Source organism: Schistocerca nitens, chromosome 6 (assembly GCF_023898315.1).
Source record: "Schistocerca nitens isolate TAMUIC-IGC-003100 chromosome 6, iqSchNite1.1, whole genome shotgun sequence".
NCBI classification, from domain to species: Eukaryota; Metazoa; Arthropoda; class Insecta; order Orthoptera; family Acrididae; genus Schistocerca; species Schistocerca nitens.
Window position 1 is genome coordinate 335,024,064 of NC_064619.1, and position 12,257 is coordinate 335,036,320.

A 12,257-nucleotide genomic window follows, 5' to 3' on the forward strand; every position below is an offset into this window, starting at 1 on the left:
TACTAACCATATGGCAATATACTCTCCTGTTTGCATGTTAGCATTTTCCTAGATCCCCTTCCAGTATCTCTAACCACATATGAAATAGAAGGAATGTTGTGGACATTTCATTTGACTTTTTTGTTAGCGCGTGCGATCGCAAATAAGTGTGCTACATCAAATCGGTTTTCTTGGCGTTGGTGGTAGAGACTCCCACCCAATTGAACACATTATGTAATACTATGCACCAAATTCAAAATCATAGGACCCCTATTTTTTATTATAAACTTTTTCGAATTTCGCTCAGTGTCTAAGCTGAATGCAAATATCACAATACCTATGGCGATTAACGAAATGATAGGCAGGTAAATATTTTGCTGTGACAGTTTCACAGTTACATGTAATGCATTATATATGTAACTGTGAATATATATATATATATATATATATATATATATATATATATATATATATATATATATATATATGTGTGTGTGTGTGTGTGTGTGTGTTTTATTTTTAGTAGATTTTAACCAACTCCTTGTCTTGTTGAACGGCAGATTCCGTAGGTATGTTCGTATACACTGAAATGGGCCTTGGTTTATTACATCCGTCTAAAATAAAAAGTTGTCGATTTCCTCTTGAGGTTCATTTTAATTAGTTGTAGAAGCACAACATGGTCAGAGCTATAACACAGGCAATATTAATGTCTACAGCAGTACACAACAGGAAACGTACCAAACGTGTTTAGTTCCAAACAACAGAATGAAGAGACAGCAGGTATGTAAATATACTACGTTTCGACTTGAATTCTTCTTCCTGACATACAGAAACAACAAGGTAAGGAAGCGATAGGCATTGCTATACAAGAGTTTCTATGAATAGATACGTGTCCAACTTGACAGTGATATCAGTGGTGATGAACACTATGCACAGTACAGAAACGGTGACATCTGTTGTTAGACCAACTGTATCAGTAGGAAATTTGTCACTATCAACAATCTGAAGCATCACAGTGTAATTGATGTAGTGGTGTCCATGTTCCATGAAGCTTTTCATGTGAACAGAGTGTGTGTGAGGTTTCTGCAGAGCTGTTCGCAGCAGCTGGAGATCTTCAGCAGGCAGGCACTTTTCGCGGCTCCAACCTCAGGTGGATCCCTCCGATCGGTGTCAGCACCACAGTGTTGGGAGCCATGCGTAGCTTAGACTGCTTGTCTCCGACGGGCAGAATGTCAAATTTTGACAGCAGATGTACTATTGCCGTCTTCACCTGCATCAACCCGAAACGCATGCCTGCAACAAAACAAGGAAGTTATCACTTTGTTGTACTGGGAATGATAATGCTACATGCTTGAAATCTCGCACTGTGTCAAAAAATTCATTTCATTCAACTTTTCACATAAACTGTAATAAATTTCGAAATAATTCTGTCCGCAGAACTAGCGTTATTTCGCCCCGTCCCCAGAGAAGTATCAGGACTGTAAACACGAAGAAGTCCTGTAGCAAAAGTGTTTTAATCGCTATACGGGTGCAAACTCACCATTAGTTGTTTGATTTTATCATTTGCTGTTATCGAGTCAGCTTTATTCGTACCTACTATGGCAGCTTGGCTGTCCCATTTCTTATTAGTTTTGAAGGTTATAGCTTCAAGCTACCTGCCTCTGCTTGCTATGAAGTGACAACAGGGTGTCTCTCCAGCTATGTCCCAATTAATTAAATAAATAATATTAATTAACTTTCACCACCCAGATTAATTGAAATAATGTACAGTGGATAACATCCCTTGACACTGTCATAAGCCATCACAATCAATATAGGGGGATAGAGATTCGTTTTGTCCATACACTGTTTTCCTTAGACTTACGATTCTTTAGCATTCTCAACTTCATTTCCTTCAGGTGCTTAATTACCCTCTTGAATCAGGTACAATCAGTTATTGGGAATTTACTTTGACTGGGAATGTACGAAGGTTTCCTTCATATCAAGAGCAACACAGGGATGTTGCTGTACAGAATTTATTTCTCAAATTGACCACCATATAATAGTTTCATCTCCTATTCAGATTGGGACTTTTACATCAGCAAAGCTGCATGCATTAATTCTCAGTTGGGATTAATCTTTGTCTCTAGGGCCATTAGAAGGTCGTAACACTGTTAGGTAGCGGAAGGCTTCATATAATGGAAACTATCTCGTCTCACGACATACAGATCTCACTGGCGTGCTAGATACTCTCTCTGTTAACTACTACGACCTGAATATCACTGGTAGTTGGAAGACTAAGCATCGGAGACCAGCAGACTACTGTTCTGACTATCAGGTCTCATAACAACGTAACTGCACTTGAAAGCTATCTTTCTAGTTGAAGGATTAAGGAAGGCGTTAGTCAGTGGAAAAGTACTCTTGATTACTTCAGCAAGGAACTGAACGAAATATAACTTTAGTAATCACTTCAGAGAAATTATTCAAACACGAAGTGGCTATAAGATCACACTCGTAATTTATGCTAAATATAGCTAATTGAAATGGTCAAAATTACGGTTAAATTTGCGTGATGCTGTTACAGAATTTACTGTAGCGACCTACCGAATGTAATTGACACAATTCACCATACAATAATGACTGAATAGCCAATCACTAATGATTGCGATTGCCACTGAAGTAGTATTGCATCCTGAACCTCTGTACAGTGCACAAAGCATACATAGCCACACGTTGCAGACCATGTGGTACCACCACCCATTACAAAGAAAACATGAAAATAATCATCATATTTTCCTTGTCAGTGACTGAACATCAATAAAGAACACACACTAATGACTACAGACTGCTGAGAAGTGGCTCTGTAAGTTTGCGCGAAAGCTGTAGTTGCAAAGCAAATGCAAAGAGAAAGATCCCAAATTAACAAAATGATACCATAAAATTATCAAAAGTCTACCTATATCCGAGCCTATAAGTGTTCCAGCAAATACTCTTACCGAAATACAGGGATTTCTCTTAGTCAGTCTCCATTACCAATAGGGATGCTAACCGTTATACATCTCGGAGTCACAAAGAAAAGCCACAAATGTTAAAATAGCACCCCGCAGGCTACTCTGATTAATCTTCTAACATTTGTAACAATTATTATCAGTTGGTAATACTCCATAATAATTTTATAGCTTAAGGTTCCTTTATGCGTTCAGCTCGAAATGCACTCAACACTATCATGCAAACAAAAGATCATCGAAGCCAAATAAAATTTGTGAAGCCATACATAGAAACGAATCATTTTATCTGCTCTGTTAACTAAAGAAGTTTTAACTACTGATTTCCAAACACAAAAGTGCCACGCTGAGAAACAGCACCACACTCTGTCGTAGCTACACAATTACAATCATTTAAATTGTCAAAAACACGCAAATCACCAGGTGTTAGAACATTTCCTTCTATATGTTAACTTTAACTAATATGTTTCGAGTGTGATCCAGGATAATAGAGCTCATTTTTAACGTAGTTCTCTTACCATACCACGCTGTGCGCTCCAGCTGCACAGTGCGTAAAATGTTGCACCCCAGGAACAACGTCTTCCACAGGCGGAACTACCTGACGCCCTCTAAATTATCGATACGTTGTGAAAACTCTGCAAACCTCTTTGCTCAACCTTGTCCATAGATTTACCTTCCATCAACCTCTACTCATCCTTGGTTGGTTCTATCTTTTCTACAGTCCAAGCAACCACGCTTTCATTCGTCAATTTTCCTGAGAAGGTACAGAGAGGAATAAGGAAGTGTGACTAGTGACATAAAACACTATTCGAATGCATACTTTAATACAATTGGACTTTGTGTGAGCGAATTATTTCACGTATAACGATCTCTTGTATTACCAGTCGGAAGCGCTTAAATGCAGTGTACGAACAATACCGCTTCAAGAAGTCCGGCAGAATTACGATCACTGGCCTGGTTCACACGTCAGCCTGAGTGAATGTTTTCCACGCTAGCTTAGGTAAATGGTGGGCTGGTCCCCAGTCTCTGCCTTAGAAAATACGACACAAAACAGTTAAAATACTGCAGGATGATCGAAATGCAGCGCACATCAACAGTTAATTAAGTGTATATGTATGCTTAAAATATGTATTTTATTTCATAACTTCACACACATTGTTTATAAAATATGCTCAGAATCATATCTCTGTTAAGTAACGTATTCACAAACATTATTTTACTATGTTTATTACAACTTTCAGGAGCACACTGACACTGATTGTTAAGCTCTGTTGTTATGTTAAAGTTCCTTCAGTGTGTGTGTGTGTGTGTGTGGTGGTAGTGGGCGGGCAGGGGAGGGGGGGGGGGGTGTTATTCAACGACGCGATGCGAAACACCAAACTCCAATACCCCCGACAGGTCACGATGTTTTCATGAAGCATACATGCATACATATCCAGTAGTCACAGGCCCTTCAGACCATGTACTGCTTTCACTAGCTGCCTCCGCTCATTTCTGTGTTGTGCTCGATTCTTCTTGGGGTCTTCAGTCGTCAGGGATACGCCGCCTTGGTCGTCATATGGGGCGTCTAGGGTTTAGTTTTCCCACAATGCATTCGTCACCCATCTTTCGGCTGGCATACGGGCTACACGGCCTGCCCACTGGATTCTTTTGCCCTTCAGCTTCTGTGGTACGTTGGTTGTTGCATCAAAAGGAATATTTCCTCATTCTTCTTTCTTCTCCGTCCTGTTTTTTCGAATAATGGTCTCTATATCTTCCTCATTACTCTTATTTGAAACAGCAATAATTTTTACGTCTTTTGTTTCGTCATGCCCAAGGTTTCTGAATCGTAAATGACTGCTGGTCATATCACTATGTTATATATTTCCATCTTAGTGTTTGCTGATATTGATTTTGAGCTGAGCGTCTCCCGGACGGAATACAAGAATTTCATTTCCATTGCTGTTCTTTGTTTGATGTCCCTTTCTATCCTGTTGTTGCTGGTAAACCAAGACCCCAAGTATTTGAATTCGTGAACTCTTTTAAACGTCATGCCATCTATCTCAAAAAATTCTTCCTAGTTTTGTCTTCTTCCTAGTTACATGAACTCCATTTTGTCTTGATACATCTCTAGCCCAATCTCCCGAGCGTAGTTGTCCATTTACTGGTACATTTCTTTAAACTCATGTTCTGATTCACTTAGTAGTACTACATCATCTGCTTATGCGAGACCCGTTTTATCTTGATACATCTCTAGCCCAATCTCCTGGTACGTTTCTTTAAACTCATGTTCTGATTCACTTAGCAGTACTACATCATCTGCTTATGCGAGACAATCGAAATTACCATTCATCTGTACTCCAGGCCATTCCTGTTGCTTATACTGCCTCATTACTTTCTACAACATTACACTGAACAGAACACACGAGAGAGCGTCCTCTTGTGTGAGATCTGTATCAGTCTCGAACGTTCCTGACGTGACCCTTCTGAAACACACTGCTGCCCTTGACCCATCCATACGAGTTTGTAGCATCCTCACTACTTTCTCAGGAGTTCTGAAGTCACGCAGTGCCTTGTATAGGCTACTCCTGTGATTACTGTCGTATGCACGCTGGAAATCGACGGACAGACTGTGTATATATCTTTGACATTACATCAAACAAGCCGATACCTCTGTATTTACTACACTGCATTTTGCGTCTCTTCTTGTATGTCGGGCATATTTCCATTCCTCTGGAAATTTCTCATTCTTACATATCAACTGGATTATTCTGTTTACCTCACCGCAATCTTTGATTAATTACCCTGTTGTTCTGTCCTGTCCTGGGCGAGGACGTGAAACACATGTAGATTTTCGGTGACTATTCACGTATCTACTAAAGTGAAACCAGGACTAATCAGTGAAGAAGACGAGGCCACTACTGCGATTTCATGGCTGTCAGCAAATGACAAAAGATGCTTTTCTTTATCCGGCACTTTCAGATCCTGCCCACTGTGAACATGATATGCACGAAACTTTAACATCTTTATAGGATTCTGAGGACTTACTATACGAAACCTAAGATTGGACAGATAACCTGAAACTTTCTGAAGGCGAGCGCAGCCTCACATCCATCACCTCAGCTTCTCTAGTATCCGTCAGAGTAGACTTTCTCCATGTTCCCTTGTTTCTGATACGCTTTCCCGGAAACCTGTGATTAATCACGCTATTTTTGACTTTTTGGGCACTGTGGCATCTGGACATTATCTACGAAATACCTCTACAGCAAGCGCATACGAATGACTATTCATCAATGCAACTACGTGTAGCTGCTCCTGGGAAAACGACATTTTAACAGGCAAAATGCTTAAAAATACTATAGACATAATGGGTCTTCTACCCCCTTACGTTAGTATAGTCGTGTTTTTTGGTAATATCTGTGGTGCTATCTTGCGGTGACTCATCGAACGACTGCAGTACAGCTCCTATTTGCAGACATTTTTTTTATCTTGTGCTCGACTTTTAGATCGCACTGTATGACCCATACCTCAAAATTTACATCATTCAAAGACAGAAGGTACATACGAATACCTTCCCTTAGTTTAACCTTATGAGTACCAATGGCATTTCATTAATTTTTGGGGTTCCATATGACAATCGATAAAACTCAATCCATATTGAATTACTCTGTCGTTCGTCTGTCTCTCGGACTGCTAGAAAACCTTTTCGTTAGGAAGTGGTAGACGTGTCAAAATGAAACTTATCTCACATATTAAGGTCTACGGTCCCTTGGTGCTCTAAAAATTGAAGCTTCTGTGTTGATGCAATCAAAAGATATGGCCATTTACATCATATATTTTGATACTCGCAAACTCACTCATCAAAACCTATAGGTTACTCATCAAAACCTATACGTTACCTCCCGTTGAACTAGAATCACAGAATTCGGTAAGAAGCAAGGTTTCACAATACAACCAAAGTAAAAAATCCGAAACCTGTAAATTTGTAATATTATCACACAACAAAGAAAAGTTTGTCTTCTCTTATCAGAAGGTGACTGTATGTCAGTTTGTTAAGATCCCCGACTATCAGGAAGGGGTTGACATATCACGTTGAGATTTACATCGCATACTAAGGTCTATCGTTGCTTAGCGGTATAAAAAATTGAAGCTTCGAAGTCAGTGCAGTCAAGAGATACGGCCTGTTATGACACATATTTTGATACTCGCAAACCCACTCATAAAATCTGTAGGGTACTTCCCGTTGGACTGGAATCATGAATTTTGACAAGAAGCAAGGTTTCACAGAACAGCTAGAGGAATAATCCAAACACTGTAAATATGTAACTATGTTGTTGTTGATATGGTCTTCAGTCCTGAGACTGGTTTGATGCAGCTCTCCGTGCTACTCTATCCTGTGCAAGCTTCTTCATCTCCCAGTACCTACTGCAACCTACATCCTTTTGAATCTGCTTAGTGTATTCATCTCTTGGTCTCCCTCTACGATTTTTACCCTCCACGCTGCCCTCCAATACTAAATTGGTGACCCCATGATGCCTCAGAACATGCCCTACCAACCGATCCCTTCTTCTAGTCAAGTTGTGCCACAAACTCCTCTTCTCCCAAATCCTATTCAGTACCTCCTCATTAGTTATGTGATCTACCCATCTAATCTTTAGCATTCTTCTGTAGCACCACATTTCGAAAGCTTCTATTCTCTCCTTGTCCAAACTATCTATCGTCAATGTTTCACTTCCATACATAGCTACACTCCATACAAATACTTTCAGAAACGACTTCCTGACACTTAAACCTATACTCGATGTTAAATTTCTCTTCCTCAGAAATGCTTTCCTTGCCATTGCCAGTCTACATTTTATATCCTCTCTACTTCGACCATCATTTTGCTCCCCAAATAGCAAAACTCTTTTACCACTTTAAGTGTCTCATTTCCTAATCTTATTCCCTCAACATCACCCGACTTAATTCGACTACATTCCATTATCCTTGTTTTGCTTTTGTTGATGTTCATCTTATATCCTCCTTTCAAGACACTATCAATTCCGTTCAACTGCTCTTCCAAGTCCTTTGCTGTCTCTGACAGAATTACAATGTCATCAGTGAACCTCAAAGTTTTTATTTCTTCTCCATGGATTTTAATACCTACTCCGAATTTTTCTTTCGTTTCCTTCACTGCTTGCTCAATATACAGATTGAATAACATCGGGGAGAGGCTACAACCCTGTCTCACTCCCTTCCCAACCACTGCTTCCCTTTCATGCCCCTCAACTCTTATAACTGCAATTTGGTTTCTATACAAATTGTAAATAGCCTTTCGCTCCCTGTATTTTACCCCTGCCACCTTCAGAATTTGTAACTATATCACTCGAATTTTTTTCATTTATTATCGCACTGTTTGTCTGCCCTTCTACTAAGACCCCTCTTTCTCAGGAATGGGTAGACGTATATTTTGCCAACATCGACAACAGGAAAAAATCGTCGTGTTTCTCTATTCCCGGGATGGGTGAACTATCTACATATATAACTAGCTCTGTACGGCACCCTCTGTAGAAACCGTTCGCTGACTTGCTGCTGTCATACAGCGGCCATGAAACCCAAGCACTGACTGGCTGTTGCATCATCGTATTTACCGATTTTTTTTATTTTATTTTTTTTAAAGTACCAGTGACTTTCGAATAACTCACTCATGCTAGTGCAAGACAGACATTTAGCGGTAAACTTAGATATTTCTACGAATGTAGTGCATTGTAGCAGCCAAAGCAACAGTCGGCGCCGAGATTGTGCCACGTGATTGTAGGGGATGGTGTGGTTTCTTCTTGCGATCAGATCGTTGACATTGAAAGTAGGTATACCTCAAGTTATTGTAACGTAAATTTGAGTTTCTCCTAGCGTTGTTGTGAGTGGTTTCGAATTTATCCACTATAGCCGCATGTATTTTTTATATAAATGTATTAAATGTTAGGGAAATATTTGCTTATTATTTAGGGCTATAATGTGTTTCAGGCGTTTTGAGTTCATGGAACTTTCGAGATACGGGACTGTCTCTAGGAAAAATGCAGAATGGCTTTCAAACACATCTCGTGAAATGGGTGGTTTAAAACTGGATGTTCCACTGGTTCCAAAGAGAAAACACAGCTCGAAAAAATGGATTGTCTACTTTTGTCAATTTTTTCCTGTATTCGTTGCTTTCTGTGATAATAAAAGTTAATTTTGTGAAACATTTAAAAATTTTATTCCAAAATGAAACCACCTCCTTCAAATAACTGAGTCATTAATTTTTGGCACTTTCGTCTTGTAATTGCTGCTTACTATGACGATAATGGTCAATTTTGTGAAAAAAATTGTTTTTCGGAGGGCTAACTGACGACTTTCCAATGGAAAGGCCTCCGGCCACAGAGTTAAACAAGGTAAACTTTGCCATCTCTTGGAAACAAGCAAACGCCACACGATGAGCTGAACACTTCGATACAGGTGAAAGGTGTCCGTAGCATCATACACTTCTTCTGCAACACACGATGAGGTATAGAATTCTGAAACAGAATTCTCTCTCTGATCCACCTTTTGAATGAAAACATCGCATAAACATTGCAGCAGGATCTGGATCATGTTTTGAGCTTTTATAACAACTCAAAACTACTTTCGATAACATTTATCATACCTGAATGGTATCGATGTGGATCCTACTAACAAAGATTTCATTTTTAAAGCTTGTCAGCTCTACATTACGTATGTTTAATGTCTTCCTTCGTCACTTGACTTGGTGTTGTACAGAAGCTGATTTCTGCATTTAATTTTCATTCTATCCATCACTGCTCATCTTTGATACTTAAAGATTATATACAATATTAGTTCGATGCACTACAGACGTAAAATGAAGCACACCTCATTACATGAAAGTAAGTTCAAGTATTTTCATTAACGTAGAAATAGTGTAAAACAGTTTCAGTAATATGCGATTTTTAGCCCTGGACAGTTCAGTGCTACACCACACGGCGATTGGGTGTGAAATTCCGGATATATTTATGTTGCTAAAAAGCAGAAAGGAAGCATTTAATATGCATGGCAGTATATTTTGGCAGAATCCGAAAAATATATTTGCGATGCAGTAACGGCAAAAGCCTAAGGGGTTTCGTTGAGTTGCATGTATGACAGAGCGTAGACTTATATTATTACCATATAAGACATAGGTCGCGATACACTACTGCTCCCTTATCGAGCATTTCCAACGGCATAAAAAACTTAAAGAATTTGAAGAACCTTCTGCATATTAATAAATCAACAGTTCTCATCAACGTGATACGGAAAACTGAACTCATCAATACACAGCAAAAAGATATTCAAAGCGCACTCGTGTAAAATAATCTATTAAAGCAAAGAAAAGATACAAGTAATGACTGTAGCCGCGACCTTTGATTGCAGTTACAGGATATCCATTTCACAGTAATGCATTCTGCCTCACCGCGACCGAATGACCGTAAAGAAATGCAAATTGTGAAAAAAAATTCGTCTTATTGATTAAGTCCATTTTCAGCTTCACCATCTGTATTCACTATTGCTGTGTCTTCCATCATATGAAGCAATATTTCCTGTATTTACAAGAGCCAGGAGAAAAGTTCTTGCTCCGGCATAGAGATGGCATTGATGTCAGTGAAATTTTGATTCATGTTGGCACGTTTAGCTCATTAACGTAAGTCCTTTGGCAAATTGACCTCTGCACTGATATTGTTTACAGCTATTTTAGAGTATTTCAGTTGTGTTTCATTCAAATAAAAAATAATGGCACATTGTATCGTGTTTACATTTTTTCGAACTACGTAGCTCCAACGAAGGAATATATAAAATTGGTGAAGATTTTTAAGGAGACTCCTTCGTCAGTCTGAACAATTACGGGATGAATGGGTGAATTTAAAAAAACAATTTACATCACCTGATGATGAATCCATGTGAAGGACGTCCAGAAACCGGAAACATACATGAAAATATAAGGAAAATGCACAAAAAGCTCATGACGATAGGATAGAAAAAATGCCATTCATTTTACATCACGATTTAATTATAAAAACGCTTCGCTCAATTCGAATGTCGCATCTTTTTAATACTGGCCACCGGAAAACGAGAATACGAACTGCTCAGAAATCCTTGGAACATTTTAAGCAGATCTGTATTAATTGAGTGAGTTGCTCCGTTACAGCGGACGAAATGGTCGATACCGTCATGGCAGAAACGAAACAGCAATCAAAGCAGTGACTAGACGCCAGTACCAAAAACACAAGGGGCGTTCCATAATTAATGCAACACATTATTTTTCTGGGTCAATTTCGTTTGAAAAAATTGCGAAATTTGTTGTGGGAAAACTTGGAATATTCCCGCTCCAGCTCCTGTAGTTTCATGACGTTCCAATAGATGGCGGCGCTATATGTTGCCTTCAGAATGGCGTCTGCAACGTAGTTGCGTTTCAGGCAGAGAGCTTTCACTGAGCTTCTTTTGGCGGGAAACCAAAGCATCACAGATATTCTTACGAGCTTGCAGAATGTCTACGGAGACCTGGGAGTGAACGAACACATGGTGAGTCGTTGGGAGAGGCGTCTGTCATCGTATTAACAAAGTCGCGAAAACCTGTCAGACCTCCAGCCTACTGCCCGACCGCACGCAACTGCGCTACCCTCAGGAATTAGAAGAAACGACTTCAGCGTGTTCGTCGCTACAAAAATGAGAACAAACTTCTCCTTCTCCATGACAAAGCAAGGCCTCACACAAGTCTGCGCGCCGGAGAGGAGCTTCACTGAACTGTTTTTCCCCATGCTCCCTACAGTTCGGATCTCGCACCTTTCGACTTCCACCTGTTTCTCCCAATGAAAGATGCACTGCGCAGAAAGCAGTACCTGGATGATTGGGAGCTTATTGATGCAGGAAGACGTTGGTATCGATGTTGGCTTCGTAAGATGGCGTAGGACCGTCGCATTGAACGGAGATTATGTTGAAAAATAGGGTTTGGCGCCCAAAGAATTGGGAATAATATGGTATATTGGAATCCTGAATAAAACAAACCTGCTTCCAGAAAAAAATGTGTTGCATTACTTACTGAACACCGCTCGTAGATAAACCGATTTTTCGCGATGGAAAATGGTGGCTTCTTGTTGATTAGTTTACAAAGGTTAAAAAGGTAATTAACAAATATCATGCAAGTCTCGGAATCAAGTGTTTGAAAAAATGAGTGGAAGCCAAGATTGTTAAAGAAGGATATCGTCTCTCATCAATGCGTCTCTTCACAGAGCTGTAACAGGATGACGGTGCTTTCCCTAATAAATGCTAGGA

The 12,257-nt window shown here is 39.6% G+C and overlaps 1 protein-coding gene across 1 annotated transcript in view; it reads right to left on the reverse strand.

The window, feature by feature from the left end:
* Positions 1–613: 613 nt before the first annotated feature.
* The window catches only part of LOC126262514 (cytochrome P450 6k1-like), a 55,881-nt gene continuing 44,237 nt past the window's right edge, over positions 614–12,257 (reverse strand). Inside the window, exon 5 of the mRNA XM_049959187.1 lies at positions 614–1,272. Coding sequence (XP_049815144.1) covers positions 1,094–1,272 — 179 coding nt within the window. The 3' untranslated portion in view covers positions 614–1,093. The remainder of the gene's footprint in view (positions 1,273–12,257) is intronic.